The 23,735-nt window shown below is 38.1% G+C and overlaps 1 protein-coding gene across 1 annotated transcript; it reads right to left on the bottom strand.

The window, feature by feature from the left end:
• Positions 1-425: 425 nt before the first annotated feature.
• Positions 426-23,368, bottom strand: LOC125235815 (Krueppel homolog 2). The gene is made up of 7 exons (XM_048142404.1): positions 23,255-23,368; positions 20,671-20,837; positions 17,410-17,594; positions 8,025-8,092; positions 6,209-6,342; positions 4,130-4,351; positions 426-2,127 (listed from the first exon to the last, which is right to left on the bottom strand). Exons 2-7 carry the CDS (start codon positions 20,829-20,831, stop codon positions 2,124-2,126), a joined length of 774 nt encoding a protein of 257 aa, XP_047998361.1. The 5' UTR covers positions 20,832-20,837; positions 23,255-23,368; the 3' UTR covers positions 426-2,123.
• Positions 23,369-23,735: the final 367 nt, after the last annotated feature.

Here is a 23,735-nt window from a genome sequence, read left to right as displayed (position 1 = left end):
GATATACTATTTCCTTTGACTGAAGACACCATGGATGGCGCTGCATTCGAAAATCTTGACTGTAACTCTATACCATACTATTCAATATACTCTATGCTCTACATTATCCCAAAGGTTCATCCTTGAGAAAATGAGAAAGGTCTGGCGGCTCTGGGTGGCTAGCCGAATGGCACAATCGCTCACGAAACGCTCACGAAACGAAGCGCTAGTAGATATCTATCTCTATCGCGCTTGCGTATTGGCGCGACAGAGCCAGCGGCGTATCGCTTTCGTTTGGCGTCGGAGAAATGCCATTCGGCTACGGGGCCTGGGCTCTTAATCCACAAGGAAATATTGACGGTGATTACGTTAAGTAACAATGTTACTGTGGTCAAATAGCCCTCTGTGCGCTATCCTTGATGATTGAGGGAAAAGAAATACACAAGTCTTATATTAACATTTATTTAAAAATCCTGACTACATTCACCCCAAACCAAGTGCATACCATGTTAATACAAAAGTTGTTGAAAGTAAAAAAAAACAACATTAACGAAACATAACGTCGAAGTTTATACAAATGGAATGATTAGTTTCAACAGGGAACTAATAAAGAAATGCATGAGGAATTTGTTCGAGATGGGAATAGCCCAATAATTTAACGGTTTAAAAACAAGTAGTAGTCATACCAATTAGCAGTGATTTTTACGCTACGCTGGTGCTATTCAGCGTCAAACTTGGATAAACTTTGCACGCGGGCTATCAAAATCATTGCCAACTTATGGTGCTCCCACATTGACTGTCAGGTTTAAAGATCATTTATTCTCATTAAGAATTTTACAATTCACTTATTATGAGAACTTAAATAATTATAAACCATACTAATATTATTAATGGGAAAGTGTGTCTGTTTGTTTGTCCGCCTGTCACAGCAAAACGGAGCGACGAATTGACGTGATTATTAAAGTGGAAATAGTTAAAGGGATCGAGAGTGACATAGGCTACTTTTTGTCTCTTTCTAACGCGAGCGAAGCCGGGCAAAAGATAGTTGTTTTATAACACTGTGTGACAAGGACAGCGTAATGTCAATGCCATCGCGCTGTCCCTGTCACACGTTATATAACATTTCTAACAGTCAATTTCGGAGCACCATTAGCTTGGTCTGACTCTAAAACGTATATTTTCGACAAGATTTGGACAGTTTTAATATTTCTCTAGAATACCTAGTGCTAACCTACAGTCTGGGTTCACTTGACAGATATTGTACTGCTTTCGTTTACCATTTAAATAGATAAACAAGAATAAAGTGCTAAAATAACAGCTTAAAACAACTCTGACCAAAATCGTTGACTCACACTTAAGTAAGATTAAACTTAAAATAATACCTTAGTTTGTCCCATTAAAATACTATCAATACAACAGTTTGATTCAATATAAACCAAGTTTTAAATAAATATGTCAGTGTAGCTCACAAGTGGACACACAAACGTCATTTACATATTTTGACATTGACATGTCACGTGACGTGACAACACAGATAATATAACATGATAGGACAGTCATTTAAAACAATATTTGCGACATTCGTAAAAAAGAGGAAATTAAAAAAGTTGCAACACTGTAATGTTCCTTTGAAATCAATTTGCGTGACAAAACAGGATTACAATGTTGCCACTTTTTATCTCCACAAATTTTTGCCATCTGCACAGTGCGATATAAAACTGTAGAAAAGAAGAGAGGGCGCTACTTTCTTCATTTTTGACGCAAATTCGTAAACATGGCAACTATTTATCATTAAAAAAAGGTTTATCGTCCCATAGGAAATTTGAATATCGCGCCTTTTTTCAGTGACAATATTTGCTTGATCGTCTATGTTTTGAATGATGTTTGTTTAATTTCCTACTATTTTATGTTGCACTATCAATCAATATGCCACTAGAAAATACATTCGATTTTTGAAAATTCTCTGCCATTTTCTAGTGGCATTCAGACATGAATACGCTCATATAGAGCCGTGCCATTCTTGCTTGTATCGTAGCCGTGTGGTAGAAAGAGACAGATGTTTGGTTGAGTTCTGGACACGGAGGTATAGTGTGAGCGCGCGACGAAGTCGCAGATGTCCTTATGTCCTAGTGACGCCATCAGCGTTATCTGGAAAGAGAAATATAAGTAGGTGAATTCTAGCAGTTTCTTACTATTTATACATTTTTCCTGGGGTCTATTTCTACTCTACTTTTCATATAAATGGGTTCAAAAAAATGTTCAGCTTGCACCGTACAAGAGCCCATACAGATGGACCCTCCAATAAACAAGCGGGTCGCTCTGCCACAGTAAATTAGACCACCGGCCACGGGGCTAGCCATCCCTGATGATACTGTGGCTACATAGGTCCTAATTTCGTATCACGCAGAAACGTCTGCAACCGATGTTATTAACCTCGGAAATAAATTAAAAGTGGAATATTTCACTGCCGTTGGTGGGACTTGAACCCACGACCACTGGATCGCTAGTCTACTGCTCTCCATCTGAGCTACCAAGACGCCAACCTACACAGTGAATTTTTGTAGAAATATAAGGAGCGAAAGCTTTAAGTATCAGAAGTGCACATATAAAAGAAAAGATAGGTGGCGCTGCAATCGCAGGTGCATAAGGATTTGACAATCTCTTTGCCTTTTCGGTAGTGACCCCGCCTACAGAGCAAGAGGTCCCGGGTTCAAATCCTGATGAGACCTTTTTTATTTTTTTCTACTAATATTTTTCTTGAATTATTTTATTTTTTTAATGTCCAAAAAAACTTTTCGAAATTTCATTCGCAAAACTTACAACATTACTGAAGAATCCTAAGATGGGGCAAACAATGTAAAAGGGCTTAAGTTAACATTTGTATGAGTAAAACAATAAATAAACACAAATAAAATACACAAAAAGAAAATTTATGTATAAAAAAAAACAAAAAGCAAAAATATCGTTGTCAGAATCGAACCCGAGAACATCTGCGTACGAAGCCAGCGCACTGCCACGGGACTACGTCTTGACTTGCTTAGTCTGACGAAATCAGCCTAGAGAAAAGAACGTCTAATGTCATCTCACATCGCTGATCATTGAGCGAGACATGCGCTCCAAGCGGAGAGATTTGTAACTGCAATTACAAAGTCTCAGCCGGTCATTTTTGCGACTGTTCTACTTCGACAGACTTTCCTCCTTATCTCTAGTCTCCCTGCATCTTACCTTCCTTTATGAAATCTAAAATGATGTCAAACAATTTCGGATCTACATGTCAAAATTGTGTTTATCTTCTCATCATGAGTCACCTCTAAAAATAATAATTTCCACTTTTTGATACAGACTCACTATACTATACCATACGCTCCATCACCACTCGCAGTTTTCGGAAAGTATCGGAGTCGTGTCTTGAGAATTCACTTTTTATCGTGAATTTCACAAGGAATGCACCAAATAGACTCAATTTTTTACCTTACCAAATGTTCACCTCTAAAATACTACTTTCACCTACAATTTGAGTCAACAGGTACCAGGCATGCATGAATTGTAAAGAGTAACTTACTGCGCCTGCTGGTCCATGGGCGGCGCGAGCCGGCACACGAGCTGCACGCCGCTGTTGATGGCGTTCTTGAGCGGGGCCGGCAGCCCCGGGCAGGAGGCTTGGCGCTCGAGCACCACTCGCAGTTTCGGAAAGAGTCTTACCCCCTTATTCATAAACGTACTCTAAAGTTATCAAGCAGATAAAGTTCGTTTGTCCTTTTCTATCACACTAATACGTCGGAAAGGGACAAACGAACTTTATCGGCTTGATAATTTTAGAGTACGTTTATGAATAAGGGGGTTAGTGCGTTTTCACATTATCAGATCAGAATCTGATATCGGATGTCGGAAGGATTTCAAAGGCAAAAATCAAAGATGGCGGCTCAAACGTATGGAATATCGGTCCTACATTCGGTATCGAATCGGATAATGTGAAAAAGCACTTATTGTGCTTTGAAATTTCACTTTTTAAAATATCGTAAATTTCACAAGGAGCCAAAGAGACTCCATTTCTTACCAAGTCGATGATATCTCCTTTAAAAACACAAATTTCTGCCACGACTTGAGTTCGATGGTACCAGGAGCTCATAACTCGCGAAGAGTAACTTACTGCGCCTGCTGGTCCATGGGCGGCGCGAGCCGGCACACGAGCTGCACGCCGCCGGTGATGGCGTTCTTGAGCGGCGCGGGCAGGCCGGGGCGCGCGGCCTGGCGCTCGCACACGACGCGCAGCTCGCGGAAGGTGTTGCGCGTGTAGGGGTTGCGGCGCGACGCGTAGCGCCACGTCACGAAGTAGTAGTACACGAACGGGGTCATGAGGCCGCAGTAGCCGCTGGAATGGGAACGGAATGATATTAGACACGACAATAGTACATTGTGCAACAAGGGGAGGAAGTTGAATATTACTAACGAGAGTAAGTTAAATCGCGACGGCTTGCCGGAGCGATTTAAAGACTCGAGTTTGTAATATTCATACTCCCCGAGTTACACACAATGTTTTTCATCACACTCGCAATGTAAAAAATATGTAAATAGATGTAAAAAAGTTAAGTACGGTACAAGAAATTTCATTATTCCCTTGGGAGAACGATTTTTCTATAACTCACGCTCCGCCTGCGCGCAATGGCACATTTAAAGTGCGGGGGTGATGAAAAATTACATTGTACGTAAAATTACATTGGATTACATAAACTATGGTTCGTCGGTCACTTAAGGGTGAGCATTGCCGTACCGAATAGGTGTTCCTTTAAAAATAACGACCGCCAGCTTAAACATTAAGCGGGTCCTTGTAATAAAAATAAACCAGCAAGTTTATTGCTGAAAATCATTCGCCATAAGTCCAGAACAAACTGTAGGGTTAGGGAAATATAATTAGAACTATCTCTCGAACTCGTTGTTGTGTCAGTTCAGATTATATTTCGTCGACTTGACTTCAAAGGCCAAGTTACATCGACCACAGTTAACAAACACATCGACGTCATGCAGCTGAAGTCTATGGAAATTTTAATACAAAAAAATGAACGCTAAATCGGTGAGAAACGGTTTGTTGCATTAGATCCTTAGGGCCGGTTGCACCAAACCGTCTGTCACAGTTAAAGCATTTGTTAAACTGCATTGTATGGGAAGTTCCATAGACCTCTGCTGCGTAGCGATGATGTGTCTGTCAAATGTGGTTGATGCAACAGACCCTTAAGCCCCATTTAGATGGTACGAGTTTCTCGCCCGTCTTGGTCGAGAAACTCGTATGACATAATCGTATGCGATAATCGCCTGGCGAGTATCGTACGAAAACGTTTACATTAGTGCGAGAAATAAAAACTCGCATACGAGTATCGTATGCGAGACTCGCCAGGCGATTATCGCCAGGCGAAATAGTTTAGACGGAGAGTAGAATTTTCGGGAGATATTTCCATAACATTTCTCGACTCGTCTAAACCGGTTCTCGTATGACATTTTTTCTCGAACGTGCGATTATCGCACGAATCGGAGCGAACCGATTTTCATACGAGTTTTGCCTGTCAACTTGCGTGCCTAGTTGCCAATTAATTAATTATATACACATATATTATATGCTTTTTTATAATATTGGGTATAATTTACCTTGGATTTATTTGAATTTAATAATATTAAAAACACTATAAATGATTTATGAAGGTCTCAATAATATACAATAGGGAAAATAATGATTTCGACCGTAGCGTTACCTAGCCTAGCTAATAAAATCTTGGTTGCGATACTTGCGATTATTAAACATAGAATATAAATAACATTTTTAAATTATCGTAGGCATTTTGCCCCATAGATATATGGGGTAAAATGTCAGTAGGTAAACATTAACTGTATAATATTAATAAGCCGAATTTATTTTTGGTTTTAGAAGTTAGCTATAGCAGGTAGCTATAAATATAAAAACACCATGTTTTACATGATTTCTACTGAATACATTTCGACTGAGTAGCGTATAAACTCGTATACGATTCTCGCATATGTGTTTTGTTTACACGGAGACATACAAATATCAAAGGCGAGGCGATTATCGCCCCCTCTCGTGCGATATCGTACGCATAGTTTACATGATACGATATTTTTTCTCGTACTTCGATAATCGTACGTTCGAGGCGAGAAACTCGTACCATCTAAATGGGGCTTTAGTATGAAATAGTGTCGTTACACGTGTACTCGTACTTACAAAAGTGCCATGAAGACCACGAGCGGGAACAGGACGATCTCAGCGAGCGCGGCGGCGCGCAGGATGTTCCGCGACTGGAACTCCACCAGCGAGATCAGGAGACGCGCCACCCATAATGAGTTCTGGCCCAACGTCTGTAGTGCAACAAGTTATAATATTAGTAGGAATGCCGATATTTATGAACTTGAAATTAATAATACATTGCGACATATAATTGAATGGCTTGAAAATAATAATTTATTAATTAACTTAAACAAAACGAAAATTATCCATTTTAACCAACGATCACCAATCAGCACCATTAATTGCGCTTATCAAGGATCTATAATAGAAGCAGTGAGCCAAACGAAATTTTTAGGGCTTCAAATCGACAGTGGGCTGTCATGGAGATCTCAAACCGACGCCATTTGTAAAAGATTGAACCAATTTGCTTTCGCCTTATATAAGCTTGCCAAGCGGGCAAGTGTTGAGACTGTCATGACGGCTTACCATGGGTTCGTGGCATCGATCTTACGCTACGGCATTATATATTGGGGGAACTCTACAAACAGAAAGACTGTCTTCAAGGCTCAAAAAAAATGTGTAAAAGCAATTTGTGGACTCAAACGTGAAGACAGTTGTGAGCCACATTTCAAGGAACTAAAAATATTAACGTTTCCATGCCTCTATATACTTGAAGCTGCTCTCTTCGTCAAAGCAAACTTAGGCCTCTTTAAAACGGTATCTGAAGTATTTCCCAGAAGTACAAGGTATGGTAAAAACCTATTCACAGAACGCGCAAACACCGCGTTGAAACGTAAAAGCGTATTTTGGTTAGCGAGCAAAATCTATAATAAATTGCCAGATAGAATAAAATCATTGCCAACACCACAATTTAAGCATAAGCTAGCACAAGTACTTGTGGATAAATGTTTTTACTCAATCACAGACTTCTTTTCGTGTGAAACACTATAGGTAATTAAGAATGAAATTATATGTATATATATAAAAAAAAAAAAATGATCTTGACCCGTGAATGTTAATAATTATAATAAAATTTTCTGTTGTTTTAAATTATAATAAAAATTTCTGTTTTTTTTTTTTAATGAATGATTTTATGAATATTTAAGACTGTACATATTTTTTATGATTTATTTTATACTTATTTTCTGTTTTTTAATGAATGATTTTATGAATATTTAAGACTACATATTTTATGATTTATTTTATACTTAGTTAAGTTATTATAAGAATTATCTTAAGGACATGTTTTTGTACGCCAAAAGGCAAAGCATAGTGATACCATTATTTATAATTTTATCCACCACTGTATACTGCACCTATGTTTTACAAATAAACACTTTGAACTTGAACTTGAACTAGTTCAAAGCTCATTACTGGACTTGTTATGTGTCCTTGTAATGATGTAGTTTTTTTTTATATTTTTTGCGAATTGTCCAGCTAAAATGAAACTTGTATCTTAAAATTGTAACTTGTATCTCTGTCTCAAATTTCTCATCCGAACCAACGGTCATCCGAGATCTCCACAACTTAGCTATAGTGACTCTCGGCCTTTGTTGGAGCACGCTTCAAGGGCCATCGATTAAGCCTCTAATTCAAGCAAAACCATATATTATTATATTTACATGGAAGTTATCCTACGCCGAGGCAGACGCCGCAACGGAGCCATACAGTTACGTCGTCGCCCAAACATAATGTTTAATTTGAGTCTCTTTTTATATATTTTTGTATTTATATTCTGTTTGTGTCTAATAAGTAATATTCAACTCTATTGACAGTATATTAAACGTTTACTTATGAATGACAGTATACTCACGTCGAGGATGGTGAGAGAGTAGGAGGCAGCGTGCAGCAGCGCGAACAGGAAGATGGGCGTCAGGATCACTGCGAGAGTCAAGGAGTTCTCGTAGTTTGTGGATCATACAATTAGTTACAGATGTAGTGCTAAAATGGTTTCCTTCGTATTTTTTCGGAAACGTTCGTATTTGTCACGCTAGTTCAGTCTATGTCAGTACATCTTGTACTGAGACTGACAGAAATAGCATGACACGTTCGTACGTTTCCGAAACAATACGAAGGCAAATCTTTTCGCACTACATCTTACTAGGTATTACTAATGAAATGTATCAATGATTTATTTGCATGTGAAAATTGGGTTTACATTAACAGATGTTAGGTGCCATTTTGTATATTTGAATCTCCAAGATTCTACCTACACAGGTGTACATGCACTTGGCTTGGCTAGCTACTAATAGTAGTAGAGTTTCGCCATATTACAGAAAACTCACATACAAAGAGACTTATGATATGAGAAGTTAGAAAGTTACCAATAGGCTAGTTTCCTATACTTAAAATAAAATATTTTATGCAGTGCACGAAATAAAGCACCACATAATTAGAAGAAAAATATGGACAGTAGTTATTTTTAAACACAATTTCTATTTAATAAGTCAAAGAGAAAGATATAAAGTAAATGAATTGACCGTGACGTCACTCCTCACTATTTCATAGTAATTCCATATTAGCAAATCGTTTTGACAGTTCATAAAAAGAAGCTGATTTAACTAGTAGGAAACTAGCCTATTTAAATCCTCAAACAACCCTAAACTAATGTACCTACAGTCAAGTGTAAAAATATGGGTGTACAGTACACATCTTACTCAAAAATATATCCCATAGCATCTTAGTCCGGTGTAATAAGAGCGTAGTGTAACCATATTTATGAGAAGATTTTTTCGATACATATTTATGCACTTGGCTGTACTATTTTTTCTCATTGCTTGGCATCACCGTGGAGTGATCGTGGTGGTATACATCATACCAGGCTTGGTATGGTTAGTGGTTAGTATGGTATAGGGGGCTCGCTTATCGTTAACATTATTATTGACATTTATAATACGGCTATATCATGTTATGTTCAATGTATTGGGCAAAAAGTCGGAAACAAACGGTTTTTTTTAATTTGTGTATCTTTATTCTTCACTACAAATAAGTCGTAATTAGAGTAACAGAAATAGCTGCTAGTAGCTTAAGAACTTAGTTCGATGCGTAGTTTAAGTGTAATTGTAAGTGACCTGACATGAATAACAAATCAAAGCAGGCGCAGTGAGCCGGCGATTCCGACGTAACTAACGAGCCGACAAATGGCCTGTTGCTGTCTAATGCCACGTTGCGAGCTACTTGCCTACTTGTTGACTCACAGTTACAACTAACAGCGCTATTAAATCTCAGTAATAGGTTTAAGTTAAGACACGAATTCGTTTTCAAGACTGTAACTTAAGTTGCACCTTGATATTTTTTATACATAGCCGGTCAAGCAAATAACGTCACTAAAAATGGCGGCAAATTTTAAAAATTAGCCCCCTTGCATAAAAAGCCTGCCTTTCTAAACCTTGACTTTTGTGGAATCATCGACGAGCCATAAGCACTTAAACATTAATTGAAAACTAGCTTTTGCCCACGGCTTCGCTCGCGTTAGAAAGAGACAGAAGTAGCCTAGCCTGAAGCCATCCGAAGTGAAAAGCACCCAAACAAATTTAAAACTATGCTAAAAAAACATTTCCTATATATATTACAATAATTTATATTATCTATTATTTAAGAAGTTTAATGATTTTTCTTTAAGTTAATTGTTTATGTAATTGAGAGACTGTTGATCCCACAGACAAACTCGTTCTGTTCCAGAGTTTTGTGGGACTATGTGTTAGACATAAGTTTGTCACTGTATATTAATAACAATAAATAATAATAATAATATGTCAACTATCTCACTTAAAAATCACGACAGTTCGTCCCTCCGTTTTGCCGTGAGGGACGGACAAATAAACAGACACACACACTTTCCCATTTATAATATTAGTATGGAAGTATGGATAAAGTTTAAAATTCGAATTTCGCGCCTTTTCTTGAGACCAGTGTCTTTCGTAGGGACTTCGTTTTGAATCCAACCTTTATCAAGCCATTTTTACTTCAGTAGAAAATGGTTTGGTAGATATTAACAATTAGGTATGAAAATAACAGCGTTTCACTTTCGCACCTAATACATATTAAACCAGTGTCTTTCGTGTGGGAACTTCGTTTTGAATCCAACCTTACTGAAGTAAAAATGGCTTGATAAAGATTGGATTGTACATAATTTTAATTATGTCTTCGTGACGCAAACCAAAAGGAACCTTCGTGCAACCTTCACAAACTCTGACAAGCGTAAACAGCGACCGGTTCCTAATGTCAAGCCGACGCGTGACGTCATAGCGTCGACGCATAATACATAATTGTTATTCACTACGAGAATTACTATCAATGCCAGGATAGTGAAAATACACTCTATAATACAAACATAGCCGGCCTAGCCGATGTGAGAATAGGCGAGACGACTAATAAAACTAAATAGTCCGTCAGTTAGATTATCAAAGAATTTTAGACACGTATTTTTTCTTTTTTTTTTCGTAAATGAAAAATGACGACGGTACAGTACGTTGAAGTTTCGCGTGACGTCACGCCTAGGTACAATTTTTACTTAGAAGTGACGTCGAGCCCCCACTCCGGAACTTTGATGCTCTATATCTTTGTATTTTTTCATTAATTAGAAAAAGCGAAAAATAAGTGTTCAGTATTTTTGGACGATCTAACTGACGGACTAAACAGAATGCCATTTTTTTTATGTGGTCGTCATCCCTATTGTTGCCGCTGCGTGGTGACGGAAACGCAGTCTGGCTCTGTCGCGCCACTATACACCGTGGGCTTAATAACCCGAAATATTTTAATAGTGTATTCCTGACCACATTTAGAGACTATAATGTCATATAAACTTTTCTGCTTCAGAGTTATTACCATATGAAAAAAATATCTTATCTTTACTCAGTACAAAAGGCCTTTTTAACGGCGTTGATGCCATTATGGAGTTTCACTACTTATCCTCATTGATACATGTCAAAAAGTGGGAATTTAGGTATTTAGAAAAAAAACGTTAAAACTCATTAAATGGGAAAAATGTTAAGTGCCAGTTTTCATGTGAAAATACATTCAGAAATAATAAAAAGCACAAAAAAAAAATTTTTTTTTTTCAAAAATTACAAAGCCATATCATATTTGTTGTTTGTTTTTACATCAAAAATGCGTGGTTTAAATCCTTCGGGTTATTCAGGGCCACGGTGGCCACGGTGCAGAGCGATAGTGAAGGCTAGCTACGAAACGGCTACGAAGCGTAAGCGTGATGTGATAGGTACCCTGGATGTTATACCTCCGTGTTATCTTTACGAATTCTGTAGCTCGTAGAAGTCGTAGATAAACACCGACCGGTTTTTATATCAAGACGCGCCGTGACGTCATAGCCTCGACGCATAATTACTATGAGAGTTACTATTGATGCTTAATGGGAGGCACGCGGGGAAATAATGATAGCGATTGATTCACTGTGATTTGTGTATCAAATTATTAAAAGTAGGTATATTTTACGCGTGGCCATTAGGTCTAAAATGGAAAGGAGCCCCCCTTTCAATTTGGTAATTTTAGTTAAATATACTCGAGTTATTAACTAGGTTTATCGAAAAAAAAAATCCATTAAGAACAACTCAGTTAAAAGATATTCCGAAAAAATCTTTAAAATCGAGGTCCCGCTCTCGACTGTTTCCTCCTCCAAAACGTAATCAATCGGAACGAAATTTGAGAATCTGATTCTGAATAACAATGAAATAGTCTGTGTCGGACCGTTTGTTTTTTCTTTTTGCTAATTGTTACCAATTTTGAATATCACACCTTTATGCGCCATAATGAAAAAGGCCGTTTTTGGAATTCTTTGATAGGCTCTAGCGTCTTTAAATATTTATCTAATAAATATAAATAAATATCAAAAAAATCAAAACGGTGCGACACAGGTAAAAATAAACTGTGTTGAAAAAATCATTGCTCTAGCTTCAAAAATAGCCGGGAGCGTTTGTATGGAAGAGTGTCCCCTCCTTTTGCGTCTTAAGAATAGTTTAGTTAGACGGTAACATAACGGTTAATCAAGTAAGATATTACTGGCCGCTAAGATGGCCCGGTTCATAAGTATTCCCACTTTTAAAAAGTTATACTTAAAACTGCAAGTTTATATCAATAGTTAGAAAGATAATAAATAAAAGGAAAGATGAGCAATATAAAGCGTAGTCGAGTGTTCACGAAACGCGTGTCTTCCTAAACCTGGACGTTGGCGGAATCATCGACGAGCCATAACACTTAAAAAATGATTGATAATGTGGGGGCAAAGATGTAATTCCTATAGAAAATTTAAATTTCGCGCCTTTTTTAGTGCCAAGATATAGTTGGCCGTTTATAGTTATACTAGCTTTTACCCGCGGCTTCGCCCGCGTAATAAAAGTATTCTTATTGAAACGTTTACAAAAAATAAGATTTTCATTTGGATCCGTAGGTTTCTTTGTAGGTACATCTGTCCGCGATTATTTCGATTAAGGTAAAGCGGGGCAATTCTCGACTGGGGGGCCATTGTAACTGATCTATTTGCTGTACGGTCAGCCAAGAACCTTACACTGCTTTTTGGCTGACTGTACCTTACACATATTGTTTTAAAAGAAATTCTTGCAATGATTGTAGAATTGTTACACAGCGACCACAGCGTAGGTAGTAGGTACGAATATGTATGTATTTTACCTATATAAATATTTATACTGGGGAAACTTCATACAACCCACATAGCCAGTATCTCGACGCTATGGTCGGTAGGGTAAAAAGTACTTCCTTGCATTATCGCTTACAATTTTTTCCATTTTGCTTATACTTATTGCAAACGTACACTTATAAAAGGCAAGCAACGATCTTCTTACAGCACATTGAATATAATAGTTATCACGGATGCAGGATACTCGCCGATGCCTACTTACTAATCCCTTCCCACTGAGCCACCTGCATTTTACACTGCCTAGATATCGATTGCCGACCGATTATTCCGACCCCAATCCCTATTCTTATCCCCGTCCCTATCTCTATCCTTGTCCTCGTCCCCGTCCCCGTCCCGTCCCTGTCCCCGTCCCTCCCCTATCCCTATCCCCATCCCCGTCCCCTATTCCTATCCCTATTTCTATCCCTATCATCTATCGCTATCGCTGTCGCTGTCGCTGTCGCTATCCCTATCCCTCCCTATCCCTATCCCTATCCCTCTCCCTCTCCCTCTCCCTCTCCCTATCCCTATCCCTATCCCGTCCCGTCCCTGTCCCTGTCCCTGTCCCTGTCCCTGTCCCTGTCCCTGTCCTTGCCCCTGTCAAATTATCATGCTAGGAGGTGAAAATCCTTTCTTAGTGCTATATCCTCTTATGGCTATTTTGCATATTTTAACCCTATTGCACTACGACAGGGGACAAAATTTCTTTTCCACCTCATTAGATTTTAAAATCGTTGTATTTATCGTAATCAACGACCCGATAAACAATAAAAACGATACCCATATTGTGTTTTTGACTTTACCCCCTTTGCACCCCTTTAGGGGTCAAATTTTCAAAAAACCTGAAACATGTATTTAGTCATATGTCTTTAGGAATCCTCCTGTGAAGTTTCGTATAAAATAGTCAAACTAATCTTGTTTCCCCATACAAACTTTGAACCCCCATTTGAGTCCCTTAGTAGGCGAATTTTGAAAAATCCTTTCTTAGTGCTCCTCTACACTATAGAAGGAACCTACGTGCCAAATTTGACATCTCTAGGACCAGCGGTTTCGGCTGTGCGTTGATATGTCAGTCAGTCAGTCAATATCTTCTTTTATATATATTTTTGATATTTAAACCCCATTGCACCACAACAGGGGAGAAGGTATTTCACTTCCGCCTCGTTAGATTTTAAAAACGTTTTATTTATCGTGATCAGCGACCCGATAAACCATAAAAACGATACCCATATTGATTTTTTGACTTTATCACCCCCTTTTCACCCTTTTAGGGGTTAAATTTTCAAAAAACCTGAAACACGTATTCAGTCATATGTCTTAAGGAATCTTCCTGTGAAGTTTCGAATAAAATAGTCAAACTAATCTTGTTTCCCCATACAAACTTTGAACCCCCATTTGACCCCCTTAGGAGGTGAATTTTGGAAAATCCTTTCTTAGTGCTCCTCTACACTACATAAGGAACCTACGTGCCAAATTTGAAATCTCTAGGACCAGCGGTTTCGGCTGTGCGTTGATATGTCAGTCAGTCAGTCAGTCAGCTTCTTCTTTTATATATTTAGATTTTTATTATGTAGAAATATTTGACACACTTAAAAGATGGTCAGTAACGATGGTCAATAATCGATAAACCGGCAGGTGACACGGCCTTGGCTAGACGTGGCCGTCGCTTTATTGACATTTGCATAAATGTGTTAAAGACCTACTTAATGATACTGGAATATCGAATACAATCGATGGCTAGATTATAGCGCGGTCTAAACTGTTGTTTGATGACAGGTCTGGCCTAGCGCGTGCGTAGTGACCTAGTGACTCTGCCTGCTAAGCCGCGGTGATGGGTTTGAATCTCGGTAAGGGCATTTATAAGATGAGCACAGATGTTCCTGGGTTACGGGTGTTTTCTATTTTCGATTCCGTGGGACTCAGCCAATCTGTGTAAGAATGTCTTATAATGTTTGATACTGTTCCTGTTTTATCTTATTATATATTTTTTTAACTATACCTACAGATGTAGTGCAAGAAGCTACGAACGTGTCATGCTATTTCAGTAACTGTATAAGTACAAGAAGTAAGTAGCATGACAAATACGAGCGTTTCCGAGAAAATACGATGGTAAACTATTATGCACTACATCTGTACTTGGGTGCAATGTCAATCGATTGAGTACCTAGTTGTTTAATATTTAAATATTTGGCCTCCACGGCGTTTGCATAGTTTCATACGAAAGAAAAATGTGATAAAAAGTTCGTACCGTTCCGTATCGTACCGTTCTACGGTTTAAATATGAAAAGATAACAGACAGACAAGAGTTATTTCTAGATTTATAAAATTTTAAGGATCGGATTCTATTTAATGATTTAATATTCAGTTGCATAATTTATAAGAGAATAATAGAACATCAACTCAACCGAGTTAGCAATAAAATAAATGGAGGTCATATGTGGTATAATTACGCCACTAATAAATTAAAAATGGATAAAATATGTTCTAGACTGTGTTCTCATAGGCAGAATGTCGAATCAATTCGTTATTAACTACAAATAGAAGTCAATTTAATCATGTGTGGCTGTCGCCGCGGTAGTAGGTATATTAGAATTATAATCATACTTAGGTATTTTAAAATATGTCTACCCTTGACAATGACCATAGAATTTTAAGCAGGTATTTAAGCAATTTATTTGTTTAATAAACTTGTTTATTTTCCCAAAACATGCATTTTACTTAACGCATTCACTACCAGCCAAAAAACTATAAGGGTCCTAGTTGACTACGGAACCCTAATGGCTCAGCCACGACATTGGTCTAAGCGCGACAGCGGTGAGCGGCAGCCATACGTGCGAATGAAAAGTCCCATCGCTGTGTTTCGCTCCAATGTATGGCCGCCGCTCCCCGCTGTCGCGCTTAGACCAATGTCGTGGCTGAGCCGTAAAAATGGCGCACGTCAGGAACCTGTCGTAATCTATAACCGCCCGCTTGTACGGCGATAACCGGCCCAGCGGGTTGTATGAGCAAAGTTCACGAGTGCCCACCAGCCCCTTTAACACAACTTGCCTTGTTGTACTTGAAGTCGCGCTTGATGTATGGACTCGCGCGCGACAAGGCAAGTTGTGCTAAAGGGGCAGGCGGGTTTTTGTTTGCGAAAGTGTTAAGTGTAACAGTGACGACTTTACCTACTAGTGTCTGTACAGTAAGACTACACTTTCCCTCCTAATTCGTCCGAATAATCGGCAGGTACATTAAGCACATGCATGGTAATGTGCTCATTATGAGTAGTTATTGCTTACGAGTGCAGCCAACGACGGCCAATGTCCTTACAATTACTTCAGCGACCGAATCGATATGTTTAAACTGGCGATTAAAACTCAATTCAAGTGATGTAAGATACCTAAACGAAATTGTGGTATTTTTTCCGATAAGTCAAGAACGCAAACAATAAATAAAAACTATGTGACAAAGCTGAAAATTGCAGGAATTAGTATGATAAAATTGAATTACTGATACGTAAATTAATTGGTGTATTATAAAACAGAATCCCGCCAATGAAAGCGATAGGTACTGGACGGACGAATGAGTCTTAATATTAAGTTGAAGTACGCAAAAATACCTGCCATGCCTAATAAAAAACTTAAAAATGCTATAGTGGAGTTTCGGCATTGTGAACACCTATAATTTTATATCTTACATTTTTGTCTCATTCAAGTTTACAATACAACCAATTACAATGAATTGATGTGCACTAACTTCTTGACTTTCATGAAATAGCTGTCTGCCTTGACCTTCTTAAAATAGCAAACAGCAAACAAAGGACCCCTACGCATGTACATTCGAGTTCAGATGTGATATAATTTCCTTCCTTTACCGTTAAAATAATTTCTAACTTTTATCAACCAAATGTAACCTATGTAAATATTTATTTATTTATTTATTTACAAAACATGTTAACAGCATAACAGTCTTCTAAATCACTTAACTACATAGAATAAAACATACAACACAGAAAGTAACAACAAAAGATATCTAAACACAATTTATTCATTTTAACTGTAGTTTATCAACCAGAACTTCAGACACTCATCAACAACAAAATATTTATTTAAATATGTAAATATATTGTTACCTGTAGTAAAACCACAGAACTAGATTTAAATAGAAGAAACAAGTTCATCTATTTGTATGGCGGACGAGCGTGTCAGATTTTGTACTGAAGTTTTTACTTGCCCGTGATTTTAAATATCCCAGGCAATTGAGTGTTCATTATTTTTCTGTTCTTGCAATTAAATATCACGTAGGGATATTTGTGTGAAAAAAGAGCATTTTCATTAATGTATTTATATATTATATATTTTGTTGACTTCAACTTACTGTGTAAGAACGTCCTATAATATTTATTTATTTATAACTTACAAAAATGGATGCCCGAAAGCTGCAAGCTGTGATTAAAGACGGACAAGTCAGTGGATTTTACCGAGTTCATTTGACACGCTAAGTAGATACGTTTGCTTGATCTATGGTATATATGACATCTGTGGGTAAAATGTTTATCAAAGGATACATAAATTGGGCGCCACGTTCATGAAGATGAGCGAATAGAGCAGATAGTGGGCCGAGTCCTCGAGGAAGAATCTCGCGAGGAATTCTCGCGACGGCCGGATCTCGCGCGCCGGGATTCTCTGGTGGAGGCGCAGCGCCGAGACCGCCGCGTTGCCGAGGAGGGCTTTGTAGAACGCTGATACCGGGCTAGGGGAAAATAATACAGACAATCTTACTCATGTCCCATAGCATATTCAGAATAAAGTATATTTATGAGACGATTATTTCGATACATATTTTTTCGAATGCAGAATTTACACATATGTATATGTATAGCAAGTGAATACATTTATTTATCGGTCATAATTTTCCCAAAGTCGATCCGAAGACAATTGTGTCAAGTGTCAAAGTCTAAGGTCCCCCTTTGTCGCATAACACGAGATTTGCTTGTCACTGACATAGTAGGACTTTTTGCTTGGAAACTACACAATTATAGAAGAAAGTACCTAAGGACTATATTACAAATGAAAACCATTTGTGCTTCATTCGAAAAACATGAACATTTCTGAAGTTATATCGGTATGCTGATGATGATCTCATGAATTGTATCGAAGTTTAGGTAATCAAAGGTACTAGGCACCCACTTTGTAGCTTACTCTAGAACTGCATTTGCTTGCATAGAACGTGTCATTCAAGATGACGCGTGTACTGGCTCGTATTGTCATGGCTTTAAAGGTTAAATTTGACAAATTCGCGCGCCTTCATTAATGACAACATCCATAACTTAATACGAAAAAACCGACCGGTTGGCTTCGTGAAAAAAAAAACGGCTTCGAAACGACACAATTGAAAGCATAAAATGGTAATTATTGAGTTGTCAACGAGAGCGTGTACAAGCCGTGAATACAATAAATACAATGTCAGCGGGTCACGGATAAACCAAAGCGCTCGTTGTCAGTGAGCTGAAACTAGTTTTACACAGGCGCGATAAAATATTTACCTTGTGATCCATAAAGCGCGACTTTATGGACTTTACAAAAAGTTGTTAGACTGATATAAATATTTTAATTTACAAAAATTACGAAAGATGTAAAAGGTTAGCTAGAGTAAGAATATCAGTACAGTGTATAATACCAATACAATACATATGTGTCGCTTAACTTTAAAACTAGGTTAATCCATTCTGCTACAAGGTTGATTATCTTTCAGATCGTATTATATTTTTTATATATTCAACCTTAAATCTAAACGGATTTTCCCTAATGTTTGAAGTTAAGCGACAAATATACGAAACCTTTTTTTTAGTTATAAATGGGCTTACTCTTGGCCACAGACTAGCCAAAGGTAACGAAAGAAAGGGAACGTGGCCTACGATGGAGTGAGCTCGCCCACAGAAGATGCCTGTTCACCCTAGATTTATTTAGAAGCTGGAACTAACTCTTATGAATTTACCTAAGCACACATATCTCAAAAAACAGAAGACAAAAAAATAAGTCATCTGGATCAAATATTGAAAGAGAAATTAGAATATATGATTGGGCCAACTTAAGAATTCAATAGGTATCTTGTCCAAGCGAGGATCCAGCTTCCTGCCCAGGTGGTCTATTTGTATGGCCAACCTAGGCTCCAGGGGGGGTCATGACCCCACCCCCCTGGATCCGCGCATGATCTTGTAATTTTTCTGCAGTCGCGCTACGGGATATTTTTTTTTTTCATGTTGCCGCCTCTTTTTCCACTGTGCTTCTCCAGGTGGTACGTGGGCGACCTTGCCCTCTTTTTCCGGGAATTTTCCAGGTCAACCCTTGCTTGGATAGGTGGTTGTTTGGCCTTCGTAAAACATGACCTATCCAGCGCCATTTCCGCAGCAGAATTTCTTTGTCTAAAGGGTTTTGACCAGTCAGTTCCCATAGTCTGATATTGGAGATGGTCCGTGGCCAGTAGACTCCTACGATTCGCCGCAAACACTTGTTTACAAACACCTGGAGTCTACTGGTTATCTCTTGCTTGACGGGCCATGTCTCGAGGAGGACCGACTTTATGTTACAGTTGAAAACCCTTAGCTTAGTGCGGCGAGTGATGACTGTGGAAGTCCAGACTGGTTTCAACTGCGCATATGCGGCGCGGGCTTTGTTGATGCGAGCTTCAACATCCGCTTCTGCACCTCCCAGGGGGTTCATGACACTTCCCAGATATGTAAATTTTTGTACTTCTTCCACTGGCTCCCCGTTTACTAGCAGTGGCGTTACATTCGGGGCGTGCAGACGCATAGCTTTCGTTTTGGCACAGTTGATACGCAATCCCTCTCTTCTTGCGACAGCAGCCAGGTCATCGGTCTTCGACTGCAGATGGTCTTGTGATGTAGCGAGTAGGCACAGGTCATCAGCGAAATCAATATCTTCAAGGGTTTTGCCATTGACCCAGGGCAGCCCCCTTTCCTCTTGACTGGTAACTCTGCGCATCACATCGTCCAAGACAGTTAGGAACAGCAATGGTGATAGCAAACAGCCCTGTTTGACTCCAGCGGTGACGGGTATCGGATCTGACAATTGGCCCCTATGCATTATTCGACAAGTAGATCCCTCATAAAGGCATTTGATTATTTCTATGACCTTGACTGGTATTCCTCTTTGGCTACGGGATATAGGGATAATAATAAATAGAGTTACAAGCCAAGTTGACAATGTGATACCAAGCATGGTTTATAGCTCGGCCACACATGCGCGTTTAGAGAGCGTAGGCGGAGCGTTAGCGGAGCGTAATGATAGCGATGCGCCGGATGAACGCTGGCTTTGCGCCCAGCGGACGCCGGTGGGAACTAACGGGCGCGGAGTTATTTTAATGAAAATGAAAATGAAATATTTATTTTTCAAGTAGGCATATTACAATGCGCATATGAACGTCAAATAAAGCTACGCCGGCTCTAACCCTACGCCTCAGCCTCGAGAAGATTTCAGTCCCCCCTCAGTTGGGAGGGGGGTATCCACTATGGGACCGGCAAGAAACTCGGCGGGCAACTTCTTTTCAAAACATTACATCTTATAACTAACATGCATTAAATAACAAGATACAATTTAACATGCAAAAGTATTCATCAAAGAATATGAACAGACTAGGTACTCTATGGAAATTAATTTCAATAAATTATATTATTGCTTAATAATACGTCGTTCTTCTTCAGAGAAAACATATCAAATTGTCACAGAAGAAAAAGATAATATGAACTTCTACCAAGTTACAACATTTACTTAAAAAAGACTATCAAAAAAATTATTTTGGCACTTACTTGCAGAAGAGCGGCAGCACGTATCCGAAGGTGCACAGCACGGTGAGTAAGCGGATGGCCCAGAGGGCCACGTCCACTTTGTTGGCGATGACGTGCGCTTTGAGCGCCGGGATGCCCTTCGGCGGGCCCTGGTCTCCGGCTTGTCCTGTTGTGTCGGCCATGTTTTACTGCAACAAATATAAAGGTTATAATTATCTAGTTGGGAAAGTCAGTCAATTCAGGCAGTCAATTTTTAAAACTGGTGCCAAATCAAGAGATTAGTTGGCAATTGGCATTTTCAAGTTTCAATCCCCAACAGAAAAATCTTAAGACCCTTGCTGGTCTAATCAAAGTGTATATCAACATACACTTTATGTCTCTCTATCTAGTGATTCCATATTAGTAAAACAGTGACATTTGCATTTTGTAAGCATTTGGCATGTAGGCATGCTCTGCCTGGTCTTGCTTGAGGCTATGTAGTATCTCAATAGTTTACCAAAGATTCACAGGCAATAAAATCACACAAAAAGAAGGCCATATTATTTCTAGAACCATAAGAGTTTGTCAGATATTTATGCAATCTTCTTTCTAACCCCCAACGCAAAAAGACAGGGTGTTATAAGTTTGACGTGTCTGCCTGTCTGTGTGTGTGTCTGTCAGTGGTATCGTAGCTCCCGAATGGATGAACCGATTTCGATTTAGTTTTTTTTGTTTGAAAGCTGAGTTTGTCGGGAGTGTTCTGAGCCATGTTTTTGTATGATGTTATTACCTGTGACTGTATACAATGGTCATAAATTGAGTGAGTTAAACAGCAATATGGCCTAGACTGCATGAAACAATTTGCGTGAAGCAACAGTATGACTAAAATTAGTCCGTTTTAGTAGTACCTTACCCCTAACCCCATTGTCGTGAGTTGACAGGGTGCCAGGAGGCAACAAGTGAAGCCCAACAGGTAGCAATAGGTGCCAGAAGAGTTGAGGTGAATGGTTAGGGGCTACACACACAGCTGTTGTAGAGCTGAGCAGCTGATTCTAGTGGGCGAGAAATAACAATTCCATGTGCGGCCGGGTGAACAACCATTTATTTTATATACTCACATCAACATATAAATCAAGAAGGTAATTAAGAAGACATTTTTTATATTGTTACCAAACGTTTCCATAGCAACCGCTACATAGACAAAAATAAGGTTTAATTTCTGTTGGATCCTCCAACACAGCTAATAACAAAAACTGTATTTAATTATAGTAACTTCAGTGCTTTGGGTCAACTTGGTAATGATTAAAATAATGCTAATTTCAGTTTTACGGCGCATAATACTCATTGCAATATGGCTATATTTTATTTTAATAATAATGCCATTGGACTTCATGTCTATCACTTCACACATTTCTTTGTAACAATGTATTTCTTGTGGTTAACCATGCTTTGTTTAAGGTATTTCAACCTGGTACTGCAATGAATGTTTTAAAAGTAGATTACTCTCTGTTTGAGATTAAGATGTTTTCTAAAGACAATGTGAAACTAAATTGTACCTATAATTTAAAAACAAGTTATTTTATGCTACAATTGGTTTATCCTAATTATTCATATTTTATGAATCTTTAGAATATCATTAGCGGCCAGAGCATCTCAATTTTTAGACATTCACTTACAGCAAAAACTATATTCAAACTGTTGTGTTACAGTTACTTGGACACAAGGCTGCAAGCAAGGATTTTAATTATGTAGTGTTATTATTATTCATGGGTAATGGACTTTTTTATAATTCATTGTTTTCATTAACAATGATTTATTTTTTATCATAAATGTAAAATTGGTAAATAAAAATCTTATAAGTATAACATTGATGGACAAAAAAACCAATTCAATAAAATTAATTCAGGTAGAACAACACCAATGGCTAAATTTATTTACTGAACTCATTAGTATTCTCAATGTAAATTGGCATAGACTGGTTGAATATTAGGCACCTACAAAATGTATTTTAGAGTCATCTTTGGACAACTTTGCAACTAAATAGGACTGTAGTTGTTTTTTCTGTTGTTTACACAATTTACAAAAAATGTATGTTATTTTGGAACATTGAAAATATCACAAAATAAACTTGATTTCAAAATTGTCTTACTTTGATGACTTTTTGCGTCGTAATTGTATTTTTTGCGAGTATGTAGTGAGATGAAAGTACTTTTCACTTTCTACAAAGAACTAGGTCAAACTGTGGAAAGTGCTCCATCAAACTGTACATAACTGCTGCTGGACATTTCGCAGTAAATTCAGTAGAAAAGTTTACGCTATAGTTACTGTGATTATAGGTCCCGTTATCTACAGATTAGACTAGAATAAAGAACTGATAACAGCTCTAACAGGCTGTAGTCTGAGAACTTTACAAATGTTAACAAAAGAAATAAAAATATAAACGATAGCTAACAGGAAGAAAAGGAGAAATAAATAATAAACGAATACGGAGCAGAAAACCATGGGAAATGTAGTCTAGTGGGATTAATAATTAAGAATTTACTTTTTGAGAACAGTTACAAAATCTGATGAAAAAAAACTTCAGATCAATCCCAAAGGAAAGACAAGAAAAGTAGTTAATACTTACGGAAATTATAAAACTAATAATAAATTAATAACAATTAATGTTCTAAACTATTTTAACAGCACAATTATATTATTTTCACAACGCGACGAAGTTGAACATGATTCGACAAATGACCACAGATTACTAATATGTAGCTAGCTACAGATAGGACAGTGGCCTTCTGTTAGTTACCTCTCTTGCAGTTGTGGCGCTGTTCAATTATATAATCTGTGGCGCTGAAATGACAGCTCTAGGGATGTGAACAATTCGATATACAGAGATCGATATTCTTTAGTGTTGTACCTACGATAGAATAGCACGATAAACGGCCACATTCATAGGGAAATGTTATTTTACTAAAGGTAAGAAAAAAAAACAAAAGATTTTTTAAAATATTTATTCGTCTGATTTAGTACATTTCATTTTCAGGCGGTGCGCTTTATATTTTTTCAATGCGGCCATATGAAATGGCTGCATTTTCGATACGTATTTTTCCTCAACC

This window comes from Leguminivora glycinivorella, chromosome 18 (assembly GCF_023078275.1).
Source record: "Leguminivora glycinivorella isolate SPB_JAAS2020 chromosome 18, LegGlyc_1.1, whole genome shotgun sequence".
In the NCBI taxonomy this organism is placed as follows: Eukaryota; Metazoa; Arthropoda; class Insecta; order Lepidoptera; family Tortricidae; genus Leguminivora; species Leguminivora glycinivorella.
The sequence above is the reverse complement of the archived record's forward strand: the minus strand, read 5'-3'. Positions and strand labels throughout refer to the sequence as shown.